This window comes from Sarcophilus harrisii, chromosome 1, assembly GCF_902635505.1.
Source record: "Sarcophilus harrisii chromosome 1, mSarHar1.11, whole genome shotgun sequence".
Taxonomy (NCBI): domain Eukaryota; kingdom Metazoa; phylum Chordata; class Mammalia; order Dasyuromorphia; family Dasyuridae; genus Sarcophilus; species Sarcophilus harrisii.
In genome coordinates, this window is record NC_045426.1 from 168,974,539 (window position 1) to 169,000,110 (window position 25,572).

General features: G+C 31.8%; 1 protein-coding gene across 2 annotated transcripts in view; it reads right to left on the reverse strand.

Moving 5' to 3' along the window:
• Positions 1–339: 339 nt before the first annotated feature.
• Positions 340–25,572, reverse strand: part of TNPO1 (transportin 1) — a 73,313-nt gene continuing 48,080 nt past the window's right edge. The window contains exons 16-25 of one of the 2 annotated variants that reach the window (XM_031966677.1): positions 24,061–24,168; positions 23,775–23,933; positions 23,510–23,597; positions 22,020–22,118; positions 21,699–21,794; positions 18,400–18,475; positions 17,417–17,516; positions 10,556–10,630; positions 9,405–9,547; positions 340–6,125 (exon numbers count right to left, since the gene is read on the reverse strand). In XM_031966677.1, the coding sequence (XP_031822537.1) occupies positions 9,440–9,547; positions 10,556–10,630; positions 17,417–17,516; positions 18,400–18,475; positions 21,699–21,794; positions 22,020–22,118; positions 23,510–23,597; positions 23,775–23,933; positions 24,061–24,168 (909 nt within the window). In that variant the 3' untranslated portion in view covers positions 340–6,125; positions 9,405–9,439. Of the gene's footprint in view, positions 6,126–9,404; positions 9,548–10,555; positions 10,631–17,416; positions 17,517–18,399; positions 18,476–21,698; positions 21,795–22,019; positions 22,119–23,509; positions 23,598–23,774; positions 23,934–24,060; positions 24,169–25,572 lie in introns of those variants that run through there. The other variant, XM_031966682.1, reaches the window with a different exon arrangement.

Below are 25,572 nucleotides of genomic sequence, written 5' to 3' on the forward strand. Positions count from 1 at the left end.
AACACATATGCACTCATTTCTTCATCCTTAGATAATAGTTTTGTCTACATGAAGATTAAAAAAGCTACTTTGCTGGTTTCCCTTACCTCAAAACTAAACAGGGAAAAAAAGCCTGGATACAATGTTCAATCAGTTAACATCTTGGTAACAACAAATTAAAATATTAGGAAGAAGTTTCTTTTGGTCAAATGTCCAGATAATGTAGAAAGAAAATAGCAACTTTCAAAGTGGATTTGACTGAACAAGTGCCCCACTGCAGTATAGCCATAATATAATTTATAAACATAAAATGTAAAGGGGGACTCTCACAACTTCCATTAAAAATCAGAGTGCAACATCTATATTTAAACAACTTTATTAACAGTCAAGCAGTGATTAACATTCACATCTATTATGTCACATCATACAAATGTAAATACAAAATTACTACAGTACAATATATATTCTCTGCATGATCCAAAATATTTGGTGGCCCCAAAAAACTTTCTTTAAAATTCAGCAGCTTATCAAAAATTAAAACCATATTCTATTTAAAATGAAGTTCTGTTAGCACAGAGTCAGACTTCAAGATATATCAATTTAGTACAGCTTGAGAAGTTGCAGGAGGATGTTTGAAGGTAACATTCTAACATTGTGTGGCAGATACAAGAAACATTAGATTTAAAGCTTTTAAGCATAACTCATACAACCTAAGTTGTCAGCAGAAAGATCCAGTTGTTTTCACTAATGCTAAACTACTAAATTATTGCACCCAATGTTAACAAAGTATTAAATTGAAGAACTTTTAATATTAATTTACAATATTTAAACTTACTTATCCTTGCAAGTGACGATCTATTTAAATTTAAGTAGTGCCAAGTAAACCTAATTACACAGTACTTTCTTATGCTGCTTTCATAAAATTATCTACACCCTTAGTTTGGTTATATTTTCACTAGTAAAGAAAACAAAAAGTATGGTGAAAGTACAGTGATACCCCTTTATAATGCTGGTATGAGGGGGGCCAATACTGACACCTAACTTTAAAAGCTGTGTAATCACTTTTGCTGTATCGCATTCTTTCTTGGAATATGATCTGAATTAATACCTGAAACTATAGAATACCTACATATGGCATAATGGAATTTTACTGTAAGTCAACTTGGAAAAAAAAAAAAAGGTAAACTGTTTTGCCTGACTCATACAGTGCTTGGCAAACAGATTTGGCTAGATTTTTTAAAAAAGAAAAAGCATGTTGGAAAGTTTTCTAAATTCCTTCACATGCATATATTTTGCTAATCACCTCATTTTTAAAAAATTCACAATAACTGTGGGGGATGCAAACCACAATGAATATAACAATCTGATTACTGTAAAAATCAATTATTCTAACAATTATACCTAGAGATTAAGAATTAGCACATATAAATATCAATTGGGGAAAAGCCTATATAATACAAAGAAAACAAAAAGCAACCCCCCCCCCCCCACCATATTAGAAAGCATACAGGTGAATAAAACTACCCTTCTATAATGGTTAACTTTTTTTTAAGTGGCATCAGATGTCTCAATGTTTAATACAATATGTAATGAATATCTGTATGCAAACTAAATTGGTGTCCAACCAAACAATACTAGGTGGCATTCTTAGTAGTTATCTGTAACTCTGGAGATTTTAACTACCCCAAGTCCTTAGTAGATACTCTGCAAACCTTGTAAGGTTCTTAAAAATTTCACTGCCTACATTTCAATAAAGGTACTAAACGAGCAGTTGATAATGTTCATTTTAGTTGTTCCTAGTATTTTATTAGCAATAAACTTAATATGCAGTGCTGTATCTAAAGCATTTTATTTAAAGGACTTAAATTGAAATTATGCATGATACATTCTTCTTTTGAGAAGAATGCTTTTGCACCGTTATGTTAATACATTCAATATGAATAAGATTACCTATATGAAACCAATTTTTCCCCCATACTTAGTTTAGTTTAGATTTGATCAGCCCAATTATCCCATTTCAGCTATGATGTTTTCTGAACAACGTTAAGGGAGAAAATCTTCCATTTACCTATTCTTGAATGTGTAGCTGGGAGAGGAAGGGGTGATAGAAGTGGGGGAGCCAAATCCTCCCACTTCAAGGTAAACCTGCAGATAGTTTCCCTAAAAAGGTTTTACACAACCCCAGGTGCTAATAACTGGGAAGGAAAATTGGGCTAAATAGAAGTTCCTCTATGAAATACATAAAAAACATGTATAATGAGTTTAACAAGCATGTGTCCCCCCCCCCAACCAAAAAAAGGGTACAAGAATTTATTCACCTGAGATAAAACTGGTATCTGAATATTTCGTTACTGAGTATGCAAAGAGTTTCAATTAAGGAAAGCCAGTTGAAATTTTAAAATATACATTTGATTCTATTTTACAGTATATGCAATTTACTTCAGAACAATGCAAAAAGTAAGTTTTTAACAAAAAAATATCACAGTGTCTATCAATGTTAATTACAAAATGAATGCTACTTGATTTTTTCTTTTAAAGATGCAATGGCTTAACTAAGCTTTTTAGTTTCCACTCTTAAATGATGTATCTTAACATGTCCATCAAAATCAAGTAGCAATAATCTAAAGCATCAGAACTGGCTCTTAAAAGTATTATTATTTACACATTGATTATTTTGAAAATAACCAACTAGAAAATGTACAAAATGATTTTTACACAGTATGAAGTCATTAGAGATTAGACAATATGAAAAGCAGACTATTTTCCTGAATACATAAATGAAAACCTGTGGCATTAAGTTCATGTACTATTTTAATTTTTACTTGGAACTGCCAAAAGATGCATTTAAATTATATTAAATACACTTTCTGTTACCAACTTAGGTTGATCAGCAGCTTTTGTTCACTGTTAGAATCCTTCAAAGAGGGAAGCTCAAACAGGAAAAAGAAGGCATATATAAAAACAGTAAACACTGACCTCCTGAGGTTCCTACAACATAAAAATATTCAAGTAGAAAATCTACATCACTTAGCAGCGGCTATTTCTGTAGTTGAGCACACTAACAGCACTTTATTCAGTGTGTAAGGAGCAGATGAAGTAAGCCGTGCTTTTAGCATGCCAAGAGGCAGAAACACTGGAATGTAACAAAGACAAACTCACAATTCCATGAACATTCAGTCAACATTCAAAAACTGTCAAGACTACACCACAAGAAGATGCTATATATCCCATGATGCAATAATTTGAATCACAACTATTAATGCTGAATCAGAAAGGATCTTACTTCAAACTAAAACTTAAATGGCTTCTGCAAATCTCTGTTATACTACGTATTAGAAATATGGTTTAATTATATATAGTAGTAAAAGGACCTCAAGAGAATGTCTCAAATGATGGCTAGTCCTATTTTAGCTTTTTTAAAAAATATTCTTTTCTTACTTCTGAGGCCAAATTGATAGCCCTTAATGGGCACAATTCTAAATATCCCTATAAATATGGTAAACACTTGTACAAGTGAATCTATGGTCTAATCTAACAAGCGACAGTGTTGGTTTTAATCAACACAATTGTCACAATGAAATACAGGTTCAAATAACACTGAATTACATACATATCTATCTCTACAGATATATACATGTGTATATCTATAGAGATATATAAAAGACCAGTTTTAGCTTCTATGTTTGGAGTGAATTTGTCATTTCTATCTGAAATGCTTAACCAATACCTATCTTATAAAAATAATTAAGTCTGTATCTAAGGTGTTTCCCTTACCAAACTTTTAAAAGTAATTTGTAGCACTTAGGTTATCATTTAATAAAATAGTGACCCAATTTAGAAGGTTGAGAGATTAACTATGAAGCAAAATTTAAGAGCTTTGAATGAAGCGATGGAATTTGAAAGCAAAAAAAAAAAAAAAGTGATGTGCCTTTTTGATTTTATAATTAAAAGAAATAAGGTGCTCTATGTGGCATTACTGAATTTACTTCATTGAATTTATGCACCACAGACTCCAAAAGCACATCATTTACTGAAATTTGCAAAGCCAAGGTGGAAGTGGGTAGAGGAAGGGGAAAGGAATGTGTAAAAAATTTGCTGCATGCTATCATGCACTTGAAACTATTTTGAAACAGCATTTATAAATTCACACACACAGCTCAAAACTTCAGTGCAATGGCTGTATCATTCAATACCCTTAAAGAATAGAACCATGCAAAGAGGAGCGATTTCTTATAAAAACTGTTATCCAGTATTCATTCTGCAATGCAAAAGTGAGAAACTAAAAATACAAAAAGGCTGTTATGGCTTAACGTTTTTGTTGCAGATTAATTATGCAGCATTTGAAAAATGGAAAGGTGTGGCTTCATCTCTGACCAGCAGAGTTAAAAGAAATCTCTCCATTTTCCTTCATCATCATGGGATACACTGTTCAGGCAATCTAAATTAATAAAGACTTGCACTTTCATGTGGACACAAGATCAAGTGTACCAGTTAGATTTTTCACATTCACAGTATATAAGAAAATACACATGGAAGGAAAAGTAAAGGGTTAACTTAACAAGGATTTATTCACAGGAATACATGTAAGTAGAGAAAACAACAGAAAAGCTAAACAAATGAAATGAAGAGGATCCAAACCATCTTTCACTCTGTCGCTTTTAACTCGCCCCTTGTGCATGTACTTAGGGCACAGAGGGCCACCAACATGCGCCATACAGTGCAGGGACCCTGCATTACATCCATAACTTAAACATCTCTTTAAGATCATGCTTTGAACAAAAAAGAAAGCTTAGAAGGTATATGTTGAGTGGGAATAAACACTGAAATATAGCAATCATGTCATCAACTTCTACAATTGTCTTGACGTGCCAACTAACATTTATGCAGCCTTTACAGATCTTTTACCATGAAACTTAGTTTTAGAAGTTTTGATAAAATCACTAGTAGTATATAACCATGCAGAAAGCACATCACACTGACAGCACAGAGGCAAGGGTTTTGCACAGTTATATCAGCTTTCCACATTGTGCAGGTTACACACAATACAATATCAATCTTATTCCTAACAGATCCTAAAAAGATATTTCAAGGCCTAACTGTAAACTACAGTACTTTATATCTATAGTCTTAATAAAAATAAAATCCACAGAATCTTAAAGGAATTTTCAATGCAGGGCTATATTGAATTGGTAAACTGCAACACAAACTGGCGCAACATAGGTAAATGAATACCAATCTCACTCTAAGTGATGCAAGCATGCTACTTTCCCACTAATTTAAATTATTTTCAATCACTATGAGCCAGAATGCATGCCTGAACCTTAAACTGCACATTAATAATAATGCCTTGGTCTAAAAATTAAATCTAATGAAGTACAACCGTCAAATTATATTCACTACATTAATGTTTTAAAATGTAAAATTAAGATGTCAATCTTTAGTTTGATATGCCCCTCCCCCATTTCTCCCACCCCCATCCCCCAAAAGGTGAAAGGAGCGACTCATTTGGCATTTCACAGGGCGCTTCATTTTGTTTTGTCTTTTTTTTTATTTCCAACTTCTTTTGGGGTACCTAAATTTTAACTCAAAGGAACCTGCTTCTACTATGGGTAGCAAGCTCCATTTAACTGTACTAACTTCATTTGTGTAGTTCTTCATTAACATGCAAATAACTAGAAATCCCACCAACTGGGAAAATTATGTAGAAAACCCTTATATTAAATTAAAAAAATAAAAAAAAGCCTCTTTACTGTTTGTAACCCCCATTCTTAGGTTTCCTTTATTGTGCGCTAAAGAATTTTTCCTCTCTTTCTTATCTCTATGGTTCAATTATATGGTTCTTGTTTTGGTACAATTCCCCATAATATTTCAAAATGTGTTGTTTTGTGAATAGATTTCTCTTTTTTTGCTTCTTCACATCCAGTGCGGAGTTGTAATAGGAGACAGATTTCCACCCACAAAGGCTCCAGATGTTAAAACGTTTCCCAACATCGACTTAATACAGTGACGGCAACACCTCCCTCCCGCCCCTCCCAGTAGGGTTGGGATTGTACTGTATTCCCTACTGGTTTACCCTTCCCCCCTGTAAAGGGTAACATTTTCCCTGGGTGCAGAGGCTCCCTCATAGTCTCCCAAGACTGAAGGACCTGTAAAAAAAAAAAGAGAAATTTTCTTTTACTAAATAGATATGTACACTGGTATAAAAATCACAACTTCTATTACCCTTTTAAAGTCCCTTATGTTTAGCTCCATTACAAGTAAACAAGATTCTTTAAAAGAATTCTCTCTGTCTGTCACACACACACACACACACACACACACACACACACACACACACAGTGAATTTCATTCAAATACTTAAAAAGTTAATCAAGTAGACCTCATTTGCAAATTAAAAAATGAGCATGACCCCTCTCCCTCCGTATTTAAACAAATTAATAATGTTGCTTTCCTTTGCCTTTCTATTTATTTTTGAATCAGATGTAATGATCAATTGGGAGAGAACTGATCAAAGGAGGCACATTATATGTATTTTATGATAAAGTTGATGAATGAACTATTTTATATACAGTAACTCTCAAATACAGTAGTCATCCATTATTGGTAAAAACTAAGCTAAAACATCACTTCTTCTAGGGAAGAGTTAAAAATAAACCATTTGTAAAAGTTATAATCCATTTGGCAGTTCAATAAAACCTATGGAGCCCTTTCTCACAATGTTTTATTACAAAAGAAGCCAATTATAATGAAATAAAATTATCCATCCCTGTTCTAGATAAATACTGTCCTGAGGTGAATCAAACATCACTGTCTCCACCACTTCTCTTTTTCCCCTACCAGATTTGGTTATCTTATTTCTTAGCTTTGATGGAAATGTATGTTCTCATCTAGCACTTGGTAATGATACTAAACAAGGCAAACCTTAAGCTTATCTTTATATTAACTTTTCTCAATATCCTTAATATTCTATTCCCAACCTTCTGTATGTACACCTTAGATAATATTTGTTTTTTAATACATCATATTAAGCACTGTAGGATTGAATAAGAAAAAAACTATGGAAAATATTTTTACATATTCTAAGAAATAAAAAGGGCAGGATCTCACAATTAGAATCTATATTATAAAAATTTAAAATAGTCTTGAGGAAAAAATTTTGATTCCAGTCCTGACTACCTTAGAGAATGTAATGAAATTCCAATGAGATCATAGATAGGAAAATACACTGACAACTATAAATTAACTGGTAAAGTAATAATTTTTAACAATATCACTCAAATGCACATAATATAGTGATCTCTTAAGAATTGACATAACCAGTTTCATTTAAACTTACTATATAAATTTAAAAATATAAACAAATATAATACATGCATGCACATATATATTTCATACATATAACATACACATACTGCACAAATTTATGTATACAAACACACACACACATCTCACTACTGGATAAGTGAGGGGAAAAAACTTTTCAACCCTTCAAAAAACAAAGAACAGTGGCACAGCTAATCTCAGTACATTATTTTAACAACTTTGTATTCATTCTGAACTTACATATTTATTTCCTCCAAAAGAATTTAATCTTCTTGAGGACAGGGATTGTCTTAATCTTTCTATTTGTATCCCCAGCACTTAGCATGATACTTAACAGCAAACATAGGCAAGCTCTTAATAAATGTTTGCTGACTGAAGTCTGAACACAGTATCATTATGCTTAATTTAGAATTGCTGGCAGAATTGAACAGATGATACTTAGGCCTTCTCTGCTATATTAATAGGTGCTGAAATGTAGAAATAGCCCAGATGTCCATATTCTACTTGAGTGTTGGGAAGTCAATAAATTACCCCTATTAACTGATATCCCATGCCATTAGTTAAAGAAAACCCAACATACTCTCACATCTGTGCTCTCCTGCCTACATATTTCAACACTTTCTCCAATGCTTTATTCTAAGATCTCAAGGAATTGAGATCTAGAGACAGTAATTAGGCTTTTCTCATCCCCTTTTTGATAATTAATGCTCGAGAGCAGCAGTGATAGCAATATCTCACCTAAATATCTAGATGCAGACATAACAAGCCAATTCAAAACTGAGGACAATTCAATCATATAGTAAAATTTTCCCATGAGGTTGGCTCTGAAGCTTCCTAGAGTGTGGCCAAGTATTTAAACTGTTGACCTCAATTTCCTCAACTATAAAATGGAGATCATAATAGCATTAATATTATCACCAGGTTGTTATGATGATGAAATGTGAGTGTGTGTGTAAGAGAGAGAGAAAAAATAAACTTTGCACAGAACATATGTTTATGCTTACATCCCTCCCCTTCCCACGTCCATGACCTCTCAGCTAATTCTAGACCTATAGATATTAAATTATAAGTTACATGTTCCTAATTGCCCTGTGAAAAAATGTAAATTTATTTTTTATAAAAGCATCACGCATGTATTTTAGCTAAACAGATGCTAGATTGGGACTATTAATTATGGTGGATTCATTCTTATTCAGAACTGGAAAAGTAATTTTACACACACATCCAATTCTTGGCACCAAATTAGAAGCCTCGGGAATCTACTCCCTTCTAGCTTCTGGTCAAAGAAGCTATAACATGGGAAGTTGTGTGAAATTCAAGCAAAGAGCCTTAGGAGTAGCCAATAAACAAATAGAACTTTAAGTATCACTCATTTTAATGTAATTATTTATCCACTAGAGATTTAAAATAAAAAAAATAATTAAGTCTAGTGGATCACAGAACCAAAAAATGACTTATGAAGGAAACAAGTATTTATTAGGTACCTACTATAACATCCCAGGTAGAGTATTAAGCATTTTACAAATATCTCACTAATTCTCACAACCATCATGGGAGGTAGATCCTGATGCAGAGGTTAAGCAAAATGCCAAGGTAGTACTGCCAGTAAGTCTGAGGCCATATTTGAACTCAATCTTCCTGAAGTCAGATCTGGTGCTTTGCCCTCCAGCTGCCCTTTAGCATATTCTCTTGTCTAAAGCCCTTTTTTTACAGATGAAGGACCCGAGACCCAGAAAGATGATCAGGTGGTAAGTCCTCTGCCTTCAGTCACTGGCCTTTCACTAGGCCAGACTGCTTCCCTACCTTTTGCAAAGGGCATGTGACCAGAACTGGCTAATCAAAGGAAAAAGGAAGAGGTCCAAATTTATTCTTTTAAGCTTGTGAGGAGGACACTATGCTTCAACTGCACCCATGCCATTTAAGTAACTGCTGGAGATTTTCCTACACTTATGCTAATTTGGTAAAATATTTATTCTCCTGAAAACTAAGTATAATCTGTCTTTTATAAATTAAAAACTTGTGAAATACTACACTCAAATTTGTGCAACTAGCATTCCTTATTCGTATTTCATAAAACAATCTATCATCTTTTAGGAACTTACCCCTAATCATGGGACTGCAGCCTAAGTGCATGAGATTAAACTCCGTAGTAAGCTGCAAGACGCTCTTTTAATGGAAGAGGAAACTGGTCAGAGAAACGTCTCCAATTTTCATCCCCAACTTGATTTTTAAATCCATGAAGGATCTGTGGGGCAAGAGAAAGAACATTTTAATTTGTTAGTTTCTAAAGGCCAACACTATTGAATCTCCCCCAACCCCCAATTAAAGAATACATTTTCTAACTTTTTTTGAACTTGTGGCACTGCTTGATTTCATTACCATTTCTTCTTATCTGGGAGTGAATTTTAACAATTTGTTTAAGGAATTTTGGTATATTCCTTTATCATAAATATATGTATTTTGGGATTCTTATTAATAAAACCAATTTTGGAAATTACATTAAAAAGATGCCCTTTATTGGCATGCTAGATAGCACCTCACCTGGAGTGGGGATTATGACTCCTACCCTTAAAGCTGCTCCAACATCTGTTTAAGTGGTACAGGTGAATTTACTTGGACAAAGCTTCCAATAAGATACTTTTCTAAGAAGAATACAGCTTTTTCACATTAAGAAAAAACATAATTGACCACAACTAAATTTCAATAATTTTACTATATTTAGTGGTTGTATTGGCCAAAAGCATTTTACTTCTTAATTATTCAAAACCAAGGAAATCTTTTGGCTAGAAAAAAGAATTCATAACCACCAACCATATGAGTCTAAAAAAAATTTGTTTAAATATTGTATGCAATTTCTGCATAAACTTGCTATCTTACAAAATATGTTCTGGATTGAACAGAATGGATGAAAGAATCTTAGTGTTACTATTAAAGATTCAACTTAAATGTGTCACCTGCTGATAGAGCAATACATACATAAAATATAACGCCACAACTTAAATTTATTTTGTACTAAACAAATATTTTCTACAATAAAAGAAAACAGAAATAGGAATATCATAATACTCTTAATAGGAAAACAAATTTCAAAGCAAAAGGCATAAATAACCTGAAACCAAATGCTAGGATCTTAAGGATAAAGCTTTTTTTTTTTTTTTTTTTGCTGAGCCAATTGGGATTAAGTGACTTGTCCAGGGTCACGTAGCTAGGAAGTATTACAGAAATAAAACTTTTAAAACAAAGCTATAGTTACCTTACAGAACATGTCTCTGAGATCATCTTTTGGACTAATCCACGACGCAACAGCATCACAAAAAAATATAAAATCCTAGAATGTGAAATGATGAAATATTATCAGGACCACTTAGTATCAACATGACATTTAAAACATCTAATTTAAATCAACTTTACAATAAAAAGTAAATAAACAGGCCAAAAGTATTAAAATCTAACTTTATGTCCTATACTTCTACCACTTTTCACATTGTTATAATTGACTGTGCCCTACTACTCTCCCTAAATACTACCACTCACCTTGCCCTGGTATTATTCCATCTGGCTATTTTAAAAATTACTGTGGTACACTGTACAGGACTAACATTAATTTAGATATTTCCTAGATTTCTAGTTTTTGGTTACATAATTTTTATGTAAAGATTCTCCTTACAAGATGTCTAATAAATGTCTAATACATACAATATACTAGAAATACAAACGAAAAAAAAAGACAAAGAAATTTGCTGCCTTCAATTAAGGCCTACTAATAAAAAATGTTTCCTTTTTATCATTCAAATTTATTCAGGAAAATGAGCTGGACTCTGAAACTCTAGAGAGAAAACATGATAGTGATAAACTCAAAATCAGAAAGACTGGAATCTGCATCCTTCCTCTGATGCTAGCTTTGTAGTTATGGACAAATCCTTTAACCTAAAGCCTCCATTTCCTCACTTATAAAATTAATAAACTACATTTATAGTCCTTAACTCACAAGGTTGGTAGGATTAGATGAGATTAAGTGGTAATGCACCTTGCAAACCTAAAAGCACTTTATGTCATTTACTATTTTCATTACTAAATGGTGGTCCATTAAAACGTACAGCAAAATTTCAACATTAAAAACTGGACAACTATTTGTGATTTTCATTCATTACATGGGGCTATAAATTTTATATATAAAAGAAAATGTGTTCCTGGGAGGTAAGAACATTTATTTGTAATACCAACTCCTAGTACAATACACAGGACATAGCAGGCATATGAATAATTTATTGATCAATATAAATTCAAAAAATAACTCCCAATATGATTTCAAATATTAACGAGAGACTGCAGTGTGTTATGAAATCATTACAAAGTTCTCCTTTTGTAAAACTTTTAATTAGTATAAAAAGTTTTTTAAAACCAGCTTAATATGCTGATGGGTTTGACATTAACACATGAAATGAGGTCAACTTTCTAAATAAATAAATATGTATATATGAGTGACAGTTATTTAGAGACAAGAGGTCATGAATCTAAAATCTGTAGCTCTTTTAACCAAAAGATAATTGGGGGAGGGGGAGAGAGTGAGGAAGAGAGAAAAAAACCCATGAAAATATTTCACAAAAAGGAAAAATTTTTTACCCACATATTACACTATGTGCCAATGTACTGATCAGATCACAACACAAAAAAGGTATTATAAAATTCAAGCTAAATATTAAGTTTGTATATAATATCCCTATATTGCTATTCCTTTCTTAAACTCACTTCTATTATTAATGAACACTAAAATTCAATCTATTAATTTAATGATTTTTAATGGATAATTATCTTACTATTTTAGTTAGGACTTCAGATATGAAAACCCACAAAAAAAAGGCATTAAACTATAATTTAGGCAAGTTTCAGAAATTTTTTATTTTCTAATTCTTATTAATACCTCTATCACCTGTGTTAAATCAATAAGTGATATTACAATTATAAAAGCAACGATTTTTAAATTATGAAGCAAGCAAATTAAAAAAAAAAACTAACTACAAATACATAGAACTTATCACAACTTTTGCATTTGATTTCTTAGTGTTATTGCCATGGGTATTCTTCAGGAGCTATTGTGGTTATAAAAACTCATTAAATTTAATATCAACAGTAATAAATGTCTCTGAAAATTAGTCAATGAATGAATAAAATAAAACTACTTATTACACAATAGATGAATAATTCACTTGAATAAAAGCTTCATTAAAGGCCTAATGTTGTTAGCCCCATGGCATAATGAACCACCCAGAATATAACTTGAGTCTGATGCACTTTTAATTTTTTTTTTTAAAGGAAGGACCTCTCCCCCCCATCTCCACCATCTTATTCCATGGTTAAAAATATCCAATTTTTATTTAGTATTCCCAAACAGCTCCTTATTAAAATAAAACACTATTAATATGTCATTGTTATAAATAAATGAGTCTAAACTGCTAGGACATTATTTTGTTTATAGGAAGAGCATCTTATAGCCAAGCACTATAAATTCCTTGCAAACATAAAACTACTGAAGTATTTGTGCTAACACCTCTTTGACTGATATTCTGAGGACACAATTTTGATCTTGCAGCTTTCAAATCAAAAGGCTTATTAAAATGCATGTCAGGAGTCTAATTTGGAAATTTTACAATATGGCCAATTTGAAAATGTCCTACTTTATAACTTGTTTGCAAAGAGAACCTAATTTCAAACCTCGTTTTGTGCAATCTTAGTTGTTTTCATATTAGAAGTGCTTTTAAAAAATTATCACTGATGTCCATCAGTTGGAGAATGGCTGAATAAATTGTGGTATATGAATATTATGGAATATTACTGTTCTGTAAGAAATGACCAACAGGATAATTTCAGAAAGGCCTGGAGAGACTTACACGAACTGATGCTGAGTGAAATGAGCAGGACCAGGAGATCATTATATACTTCAACAACAATACTATATGATGACCAGTTCTGATGGACCAGGCCATCCTCAGCAACGAGATCAACCAAATCATTTCTAATGGAGCAGTAATGAACTGAACTAGCTATGCCCAGAAAAAGAACTCTGGGAGATGACTAAAAACCATTACATTGAATTCCCAATCCCTATATTTATGCACACCTGCATTTTTGATTTCCTTCACAAGCTAATTGTACAATATTTCAGAGTCTGATTCTTTTTTGTACAGCAAAATAACGTTTTGGTCATGTATACTTATTGTGTATCTAATTTATATTTTAATATATTTAACATCTACTGGTCATCCTGCCATCTAGGGGAGGGGATGGGGGAGGTAAGAGATGAAAAATTGGAACAAGAGGTTTGGCAATTGTTAATGCTGTAAAGTTACCCATGTATATATCCTGTAAATAAAAGACTATTAAATAATTAAAAAAAAAAAAATCACTGAAAAAAAGTTGTACATAATTATTCAATAATTAGACATTTAATATGGTTAATATGAACCTTTGGATGGAACATTAGTACAAATAAAATTAATCTGGTTAAATAATCTTAATAAGACACCTAATATGATAATAATAGAATGAGATTTTGAAAACCACTATTTATAGGCATCACAACTTTTTGAGGGAAGCTAATTTGAAGTATTTATAGATATTATTTAACTTTCATAATGTTGGCCTGATGTGTTTAATTTTGCCAGTCTCTCTTTCCCTTTATTGAGAAATGATGTAAAAATCCCCCAAAAACGTCAATGGATTTTTTTTTAAATTCTGAAGGAACTTACAAAATTCAAATGGCTAGTTTAAATTTGCTTAAGTAACGACTAAACTATCAAATTACTCAATTATAAATCTGATTTCAAACTATGTACAAAATGATTCTTTCCATTATCATGGCAACATGTAGAAAAAGCCAAATAAATTAAATTCAACTCTTATCTTTTCTTACAAACTTTTGTAGGGTTGAAATAATTTAATAAATATATACTGAACTAACCCTGCTCACCTTAAAGGAAAAGGACTTAGGATTCCATTTTCTGGATCAAAAAAGTTTCAAATTGTCAACAGTTATTTATGGAATGTAAAAATGTTTAGTCAGATATTTCCCAAGTTGAGGCACATTATGGTTGTTTAGCAAAATATCTTTAAAAAGTCATTTCTGAAGTAATCTAAATAGTGATTACCTTCAAAAGTTTTATCACACTTTAAACATGCATACAAAAATTATATTAAATGTCCTATACATTATTAAGACACATCAAGCCATGATCACAAATGTTCCATTTCCCAACTTGAAACCTTACACTTCTTAGTTCTTTTCTAGGAATCACTCCAATCTCTATCTCTCTCTACTAACTCCTTGGTGAATCAACTTAAACTACAATATTTTCTGTCTACCCCTGAATTTTTGTATCCTTTTTCCGGTGATTATATCCTTTATAATTACACACACACACACACACACACACACACACACAATTTAGGGTCACTTTAACCATCTGTGTCCTTTCCCTTTATTTATAAACAGAACTGGAGGAAATTATGAAAACTGATGACAAGATCCATTACAAATTTATCATATCTAATCTCCATTGGGCAAGCACTGTCTAATCTCTAATCAATTAACTATTGTTTCATTGTGCACAGAATATTTGAAATATTTTCTCTTGTCAAACCTCCTCCAGTAACTCCCCTCCCCAATTCACACGTTCAGCTGATCACTTACTTTAATGAACAAAGTTATAGAATTTACAAAACCTGTTCATTCTATATAGCCTGAATCAATTGGACATCTTTTGTCTCAAATGAAGAGGTAAGTGTTATTGCCAAAGCCAACCTCTGTATGCACAAACCTTCATTTCCACTCTTGATTTCACCAGGAAATTGCTACCATTATCACTGATACTCTTAACTTCAAATTCAAATGAGGAAGTGACTGGCTATTTTCGTCACATTACAGATAAAAAACCTGAGGTGCAGAAAAGCTTGTAAGCTCATAAATTTTAAAATTTTGGAAGCCACCTACCCTCTTAAGGTTTGGAATAGAGAAGCGTCCTTCCCTGCTGTCTAGAAACACATCCAGGTCTCTAATACAGTTTTGACACTTTTAAGTGCCCCCATAGCTATCATTCTGTTTCTCTTCTGCCTCAGGACTCCACTCCTTTATAAAATATTCTATAAATCAGTGATTCTACTTCCTTCCATTTTTCTAAATCCTTCAAAAGTTGGCTTCCAACCTCATCATTCAAATGGAACTGCTCTCTCAAGTCACCAGTGATGTCAACAGCTTTGTTTCAATCCTTGTTATTCCTGACCTTTCTTTAATTTATCATTATTCTTGATCTTTTTGAAGTATATAATAGATCTTTTCTTACTGGGTATTTTTTCTTCTCTTTTACATTTCTACAATCTTACCTTGCAGATTCTTCTCTTTACTTAGATGCCACGGTTATATCTTAGATCCTCTCTTTCACTCTGCTCTGCCCCACTTGGTGCTCTCATCAGCTCCCATGGTTCAAATATCATCTATCTAGATCACCCCCAAATCTCACCCTATCCCCTTCTCACCTGTGTGACTGCTCAAACTGCATGTCCCCATGAAATCTTAACTCAACATGTTCAAAACAGCTTTCTTTTCCAAACCCTCCAAATTTTCCCAAATTTCCTATTAGCATCAAAAACACAACCATCTGCCCAGCCAGCTAGGCTCTCAACCTCCCCCACATATTCAAATTTTTGCCAAACCTTGTTTCTTTTTTTCAGAAGACCTATGATAGGTACAGATTATTGTTTTAGCCTTTCGATCTGACTCAGCCTCATAAGTCTCCAATCCACCTCCTTTCACTTGGTTGCAAAAGGGATTTTTTTTTAAAAGGCATAGAGAGGCCTGACTGTCAAATCTACAAATCCTAGCACCTCCCTATTACCTTTACTACCTGGCATTTAAAGCTCTCAATAACCTGGACACTTCTTACCCTACTTATACTTGGGTTCCCGTCATAATCTCTATTTGGGAAATAATTGCTCATTTATGGTTTCCTAAGTCAATATACTTCCTACAGATATCCATTCCTATTTGTTTGACAACAGATTTAAATACTATTTCCTTCTGAGGTAAATAGCAGCACCAGAATTGAACCCAGATTCTGCTGACCCCCAATAGAATACTCTACATTTCACTGCCTATAAAATTCAGAACACAACAGTTTTAATCAAGTCTTATATTTCAAAATATGTGATATTAAAGAGTTCTATTTTCTTGGCACAATCATCAAACCCAGTATGTCATTATGCCGAGGGAACTCTTGATTTATCATTGCATTTTTGAGGCAGCCAGTAAGATTCTATAATTTATGTGGATTAAGATTATCATTAATGCAAATGCATTCTAGTTCTCAGAAGAAAAAACAAAAATCAAGCAAACTTTAGAGTTTGAAACTGCAACACTATTATTGATTTTGCCATGTAATTACTGATCATATAGTTTTGTTCTTCATTTTTGTTTACCTTTGCTAAATATCTTTTAATTATTAAAAAAAAAAAAAAGTTTCCTCTTATTAGAATGGAAATTCCTTAAAGATAGGGCCTGTTTTTACATTTCTTTGTATTTGAAACATAATAAATTTGACTTTGCAAATGAAGGAAGGGAAATCTTTTATTGTCTGACAGATATTTAGGCACAGGTAAAATGGTAAAAAAAGTGGCACAGCCCTATAGCTAAAAATAAATACATAATTAACCAATATGTTTCTGCTGGTCAAAGATTTCTTTTATTTCTTGATATAAAAATAAATGTAAGCCAAGTGACAAGAAGGGTTCTATAGAAAATCCTTTTATGTTCAAAATAGTACACTATTTACTGAATTTGAAAGACATTCTGGATTCTAGTAAGCAGTCCTGTGCAAAAGTTGCTTTAGTAAGATACAGTCCTTTGTACTCAGATAAGCATTCTTCCAGTGCTGTTCATTTACCAGGCATAAGAAAACATTATAAACAAAAATGAAATCCCAAGTTTCACATGAAAACTCCTGAATACACGTACAGCAGGTTTTAAAGTTCTAGTTTGCATTTGCCATAACTACTGGCTTAATTTGCTGTAAATTTCCATCTATTTATTTCAGTTCAAAGCCAAAAGTTGAAAAATTCATCTTACTTGGATTACTCCACTGGGGTTGACACTGATCATAGTACAAATCCCACGAAATGCTGAATCCTTTTCCTCATTGTCCCTTATATTCCTCAGAGAGGTACACCTATTAAATGTACAAGTGAGCTTTTAGTAATAAAGTAAAAAGCTGCTTCTGGATTTATTACTTAAAGTATTTAATGGAATTCTATACAAAGAGTTCTTGGAAAGCTAAAAGATTCTCAATAATTCTTTGGCTATATCTACTTAATATCAAGTAGTTAAAAAATGAAATTCTTATTCCTTAGTAACAAATTAGTTATGTGAAAAATGGGTAACTGAATTTAGATTTTGTACTAGACGTGCATCAACTGCTGAATTTCAGCCATGTGAAGGTTATTAACTATTCCAAAGAGTTAATACAAAAGTATTCCATTAAACACCACTAAACGTTTTTTTTTTTTAAGTTTATGAAAGCTATAATTTTAGAAGCAGAACATAGAATATACTGCCACACTGTAAACTACGTATCAATACAACTTATGGTAAAAAAAGTATTTAAATTTTACAGCAGCAAGCAAACAATACTTTTAAACATAACAAATCTAAACATCTATTTCTTAATGCAATCCAAGTTTTCAAATTAATTTAAGGTAATGTAATGCACAGTCTATAATTTTTTTTACATCTGCATGCATCAATATTGTTCAGGAGGATTTTTAAATGCTCTAGGTATAAATCAAGCTTTTTAACACAGCAAGCATGTGACAATCTTATCCCATGCATCAATTAGTCGTTAGCCACAACATAAAATAAATATACATGACGATGCTACTGAAAAACTCACAAACCTGATAGGACAAGATTAGTCACATGGTTGGCAATGATTAAGGATTGTGATTTTGTAACCAACTGAAAATATATCTAAAAGTGAGATAGAGAGAGAGAAAGAGAAAGAAAGAAAGAGTGAAGAAAAATGAATTAAAAAAAAAAGATTGAATAATACACACCAGGGTCTTATAAACTGCTGTAGCATGGGGGCCACCTCTTGAGGACAAACGTAACCAAGACGACCAATTGTTATTGCTAAGGTAACGCAATCACGGTTATACACCACCAAACGCCAACCAAGACATGAGCAAATGAGGGGGAAGGAGAAAAAATAAAGAAAAAACAACAAATAACTCAGAAACAGAAACCAACAGAATCTGTGTATGATAATAAACATAAGATTTCACCAGTGCTGTTTATTACCACCCCCTAAAATAAGGGGCAGCAACATATATGGCATTTTTTTGGGTAAAAAGAAAGCAAAAGGAATTAAAAAAATTTAAAAAATTGAGAGAACACCAAAAACACAAGTGATTTTGCTTTTCCCACCCAATTTATAGAGCCCACACATGACTATACAATAATAATAATAATAATAAGATTGACTTGGAGGTTACTTGGTATAAAAGCTAGTGAATATTTTAATAATTTGAGATCAAAGTGAAGAAAATTTAAGTTATACAATTTAAGTAAATTTATATAACTTATATTTCATAATCATTCCTATTAAATGGACCATGGATCATAATTTAATAATATTAAGCATGTTTTTAAAATTTGATTTTTTTCATCTCACCAAGTTGCTTTATGTAAATGATTCCATATTTCAATTTTAGACTGCCCAAATCAGTAGTTAAATCTCAAGTGTTTAGCGTTCATTGACTGCATAGAGCAGGAAACAATACGATGGGTAAAATCTCATGTCTCCACATAACAAAAAACTTTATTTATTTATCATTTTCAAGCAATATTCAAATTTGAATACAAAAAATGTTTGAACAGGAGTTCACTGTAACCGAATTTGTTCCACCTATTTTTAAAGAGCATTTTTACTCTATGATCTAACCAATTTTCTGTTTTTATTATAAAAGACATAGTGGAAAAAATAGAAAACATAAAAGGTTAAATGCTAATTTTTGATTAAATTTTTTATTTTCCTTAGGGAAAGTAATTATTTAATTCAGAATCACTGAAAATAAATGTTCTTTATATGAGATGAAACAGCTGCAACTCAGAAGTGCATTATATAATTCAAAAATACATATATACACTTATACATTAAAAAAAACAAAACAAAACAAAAAACAACCAAAAAAAAAACAAAACCCAACAACAACACAGAAAACAAACCATAAGGTGCTTTAATGGTGTTCTCTCAAAAACTTACAGAAGATTAATATTTTAGAAAAAAAGATTGGGGGGAAAGATAATGTTTAAGGATTACTTGAAGCAAACTACACAGATAATAATAAAAAATTCAGCAGATTCATATGAAGCAGAGAAAGAAAACCTATGTTCAAGAGACACAAACTATGCAACATTCTCATTAAACAGGCATAATGAAACATGCAATAAAGCAGATGATGTTTTATTGAAAAGTTCAGTGCAGGATATACTAATTTTTTAAAGTAATGTTGTTAAGCAGGCATTGTATAATATATCTTGGACCACTGAACTCGACCAGAAGAAAATCTGGTTTTCAAAATTCAATTCTAGCACTTAATAGCTATGTTTCTTCTTAATGTTCATTAGGCTCAGGATACTACTTGAGCTACCAACTCTGAGAGTTGTAGTGAAACATCAATCTAAACTATCACTACTTCCCTCTCAAATTTATAAAATTCATGCTAGATAAAATTGAAAACATTCTAATTGCAGAAAAGGTCTAGACTTCTAAAAGTATAAAGATTGCCTTTTATTTGTATTCATCTCATCCAATACAGTGTCTCCCTTAGAAGAGATACTTAATGCTTGCTTACTGATTTGATGAGCCATTAATTTTAAAGTTTCATTTTACCTCCAATGTAAAATTTATTCTAATAAAATTTTGGTGTTAATACGTATGTCTAGAAGCAATCTTAATTAAAGTTGTATTTTCAATGACAAATATGAATTTGGGTTTAATTTTAATTTAACTTTTAACTTAAAATAGCATAGGTTAATGTTCAAGGATGTACTTATGCAGATTTAATAGCTGATATCCCACAAAAAACTTTCAGGTACATCACATTCAACATGTATTTGCAGTTATACATTCACATTTTAAAACAAAGGTTTCATTTCTTTTTTTTTTTTAAATTTTAAATTAATATGAAATCTTCCATAATTTTAAAATAGTAAAATGCTTTGAATCTAGATGAATGACACATAGGTACTGTATTCTAAAAAGAAAAAAAATTATTTCTACCCCATTATTTAGCAATATTTTCCTTGTGAAAAAATTCAGTACCTATACAGCCAAACAACTAGATGATCTTAAAATTGCAAGAGATTTCCTTCCATACTAACTCCCAAAATTTTATAATATTTTAAAAACAGATTTAAAATAACACTTTTGCATTACAGTAGATTTTATTTTAATCTTTCTTTGGAACGTGTAGAAAAACAATCACAGATCATAATTAAAATCAATAACCATCATTGCACACAGAGGAACGTGATGAATGGAAAAGAATTCAAAAATTTATTACCAAGAATTATCGAGAATACCAGTGGGTAAAAACAAACAAACAAACAAACAAAAAAAAAAAAAAAACAAAAAACCAACCCCCCCCAAAAAAACTCAATAGTATGGAAGGTGCTCTTTAAACCATATACACATGCTCTTTGAAAATGCAAAAGAGAAATAAGCCCCCATAAACCAAATCCCACAAAGCTCTGCTTTTTTTTTTTGTTTTACTCTGTTCACATTTAGAAGTTAGTTACTAGAGAGAATATGCATGCTATTACAAAAATTTATTTTCAACAGCAGTGCCATATCCAGTGTCTCAATCTCTCTCAAAATTATAAACTTTGACATAAGGAAGTAAAGTAGGCTAGATTTTTTTTTTTTAAATTTCAAACCCCTCCCCAATTCATATGAACCAGCTCATATGGTTCAAAAAAAAAGTCAATGTGTATAAACTCACATATATATATACAAAATATTTTCTGAACCAGTATAAATATAAAACCCATGTAATTCCAGTATCATTTAACTATTAGCCATATTATAAGCTATAAATTGATTTATAAGTATCAATATGTAAAAGAGAAATCAAATGGATTTCTAATTGTCTCTTTTGTCCTCTGGAGTTTTACAATACTGGTTCAGGAATATAGCTTTATTAATATACAGTTTGCTTTTTATAGATGGCCTAAAAATATTTATTTTTAAAAATTGGCAAATGTTAGTATGATTTTTCTGAGCAATACAATTTAAAAGAATTTTAAAGGCAATTAGTTTTCCCTTCACCACAACAGTTCAGTTATATGGTACCTGTATTCTCTAACAACGTCTTTGGTGTGTTGGGCCTGTTAATGATTTCTACAAGTTGGTGCAACACCATTGGAATATAAGGCTGCATCTCTATACCTAAACAATAAAAAAAAAAAAAAAAAAAAAAAAAAAAAAAAAAAAAAAAAAAAAAAAAAAAAAAAAAAGGAAAAATTGTATAAAAAGAGCATGTTTAGAGGTATATTTACTGCAATACAATTTGTTGTTTGCTAATCTGATATTTATGATAATTGTAAGAATGCTAATGTTAGTCTGATAGCAAACAAAGAATAAAGGCTCTTCAATGCTTAGAAAAAGTCTTACCCATTTGAATGGAGATTTCTCCAATTGCCCATGTAGCATTGTTGCAGACTGAAATAAATTCTGGATTTAGGTTGGTTCCCAATATTGGCATGAAATCAGCTAGAAAGAATAAGATTTTTTAAAGATACTATGCATTGACTGAAACGCGCTACTTTAAGTACACTCTGCTTCAAAGTTTAAAAAAAAAAAAAGAAAAACAAAAACCAAAACCACAACAATCCAAACTACATGTAAAATGATCTAGAAGGGAAAAAAGCATACTGGATGCTACACGAGAAAGTTGCCATCTAACTGAGATTATTAAAAGAATAAGCATTATCATGTAAAATATATTCTTTCAGAGCAAAAAGATAATTTAGAAATACTTAATATGTTTCTCTGAATTAAAATAGCTAGCTCTACTGCATGGGCTTCTCACAGGAATTTTAATTTTTAAATTTTTCTCTTTATGTCATTTTAAACAAGATTTACTAGATTTTATTTAAAGAATGATTTTTAATAATGCTAGGAATCATATAGGGAGGAAGGTGTAAGAGAATTACAATGTAAAACCTAATATTTTATAATTTATATACTTCAAATAAAAACCCAGTACTTGAACTGGTCAGATTCCTATTAAAAATTCCTTTAAAACTATAATTCACTTTGTAAAAATGTATGTATTTTAAAATACACACCATCGTTAAGTGCTTAACAAATGTTTTTTTTCTCCCTTCTTTCACTCATTCATTTACAAAAGGCATATTTGATTATTTAATCATTTAAGGACCCAAGATTAGTGAAGTTTTTAAATGCCTTATCTTTTAAGATATGCTGGAGTACATGGGTGATGTGGAAAGGGAAGCAGAAAATGGACTGCATTTCTCTTCTAAAATTGTGTGTTTCAGGGCAGCTAGGTGGCGCAGTGGATAGAGCACCAGCCCTGAAGTCAGGAGGACCCGAATTCAAATGGGATCTCAGACACTTAACACTTCTAGCTGTGTGACCCTGGGCAAGTCACTTAACCTCAATTGCAAATTACAAAAAAAATATAACTGTTTTTGGAAAGGTCAGTTAAGTATAATTCTTTATAATTATATAATTTATAATTATATATAATTATATATTATAATTATATATATAATATATATAATTATATAATTTATAATTATATATATAATATATATAATTATATAATAAATATATAATATATAATATTATATAAATTTATAATTTATAATGCTTTAGGTCTTATACTCTGTTCCCCCACCTCATTGGTGTATTCTCACATAGAAGCATGGCAAAAGTGACTCATTTATGTAGATACTTTTTTGTCTTACATCCTCAAAATTGTAAAAAAAAAAAAAAAAAAAAAAAAAAGGAAATAATCAAATGATATACATAAAAAATGAGAAAGACTTGTCACCACCTAGTATCCATTAAAGAAAAGCTAGGTTAATCATCTTGTTGATACTGTCATTTATAAAGTTCAGAGGTAGACATGGTCATACCTATGCAAGGTTTAACATGTTGAAAGCATGCCTTCGTCAGGTCACCTAACAAAGCAAAGGAACTCTGTCGAACTTCTGGCATTTTATCCTGCAAAAATTAAGAAAAACTATCATTCCAATTCAGAAACTCTATGTTAACTGAAGACATCAAAATAACCAGTAACACACGCAGTCCACAAAACCACACAGGAGTGGAACTGATTTTAGTTTGTTAACTACTTCATTGTAAAATGTCATTCAGGGCAATGGGATTAACAAATCTTACCTGCATGCACTGGTACATCAGTGTTAGAATGTTACTTCGAGCTACTAGTTGTTCAATGTTGCCTCCAAGTCCCTCCGCTAGGCCACTGAGTAAATCAAGAGCCACAATCATGAAATCTTTATCAGGAGCCTCATATTGATCGGGTTGAGCATTGTGTAACTACAATTTTAAAAAATGATTTTAAAATGAGTATCTTAAAACATTCAAGAAAAAGGCTAAAATATAAAATGAATTATGTCTACCACCAATAACTGGCTAAGAAAATGGGAAATCATAATAAAAATACCATGGCTTGTGCAAGAGTCTTCTGGACAAGGTTCACACAACGCTGATACACAGGTTCACAGTATGGAAGGAAGCCAGACTGCAGGGCCGTGGCAACCGATGACAGGCACTGGGAAAAAGTTAAGAATATGACTGCTTTTTTCATCAATCAAGAGGGTCAGAGACCTCTGAAAGCACAATTCAAGGCAAAATATCATCTTGTATTGTTAAGTGCTAATTGGTTAGATTCCAGAATTAGTAACACCAGTTCCTACAAACCTTACTTCCTTTTTCTTATGTATCTTCTCCCTATTGCTTCAAGCTCTAGCCTTGGGGTTCTGTTCTATTGCCTTGCTCTCCAGCCATCTTTGACAAACCTTTCCACAAATATCCTTCCTGCTCATTTTCTACCTCCAAGCTCTAAAGGAACAGTAATCAAATCAATACTGGAAAGGAATTAATTTCAATTCATAAATTGTCCTATGGTTCCATATTCATCTATCTACTCCCAACCAAATCTTCCTACCCTAGTTAAATCTTCAACTCATCTTTTTCTCTTTTAAAATGTAAGCTCATTAGCTATGCCCAGAAAAATAACTCTGGGAGATGACTAAAAACCATTACATTAAATCCCCAATCCCTATATTTATGCACACATGCATTTTTGATTTCCTTCACAAGCTAATTGTACAATAATTCAGAGTCTGATTCTTTTTGTACAGCAAAATAATGTTTTGGTCATGTATACTTATTGTGTATCTAAGTTATATTTTAATATATTTAACATCTACTGGTCATCCTGCCATCTAGGGGAGGGGTTGGGGGTAAGAGGTGAAAATTGGAACAAGAGGTTTGGCAATTTTAATGCTGTAAAGTTACCCATGTATAAATCCTGTAAATAAAAGGCTATTAAATTAAAAAAAAAAAAAAAAAAAAAAAAAAGATTAAAAAAAAATAAATAAAAAATAAAATGTAAGCTCATTAAAAGCAGGAATTAGGGGCAGCTAGGTGGCGCAGTGGATAGAGTACCAGCCCTGAAGTCAGGAGGACCCGAGTTCAAATGTGACCTCAGACACTTAACACGTCTTAGTTGGAACCCCAATTGCCTCAGCAAAAATAAAAAAATTAACACAATTTCTATTTTGTATCCCCAGCTCTTAACACTTAATATATAATGCCTTTAATGCCCCCCATTTGCATTCATTTAATGTTATGTAACATTTTTCCATCATGTACTAGGAGTCAATATTTTCACCATTATTTCCTCTATATTCTCCTAATCCCAAAAGCAAAGTTGAGAACTTGGTACCTTATATCTGAAAGTCATCAACTTTTAACTTCTATTTTAGGAAGAGTCCCTTGCATATATTAGTGGGATTCATTATACAAATCATCTGTTTGTGCTAAGAGGCATTTTTAATAGCCCCTCCCCTCTATCCACAATCAAATCCAGCATCCATGTACTGAGCTGAGGAACTGACAAGAATATCCAATACTCAGTCTGCTCTGAGTTAGAACTCACTAATGATATACT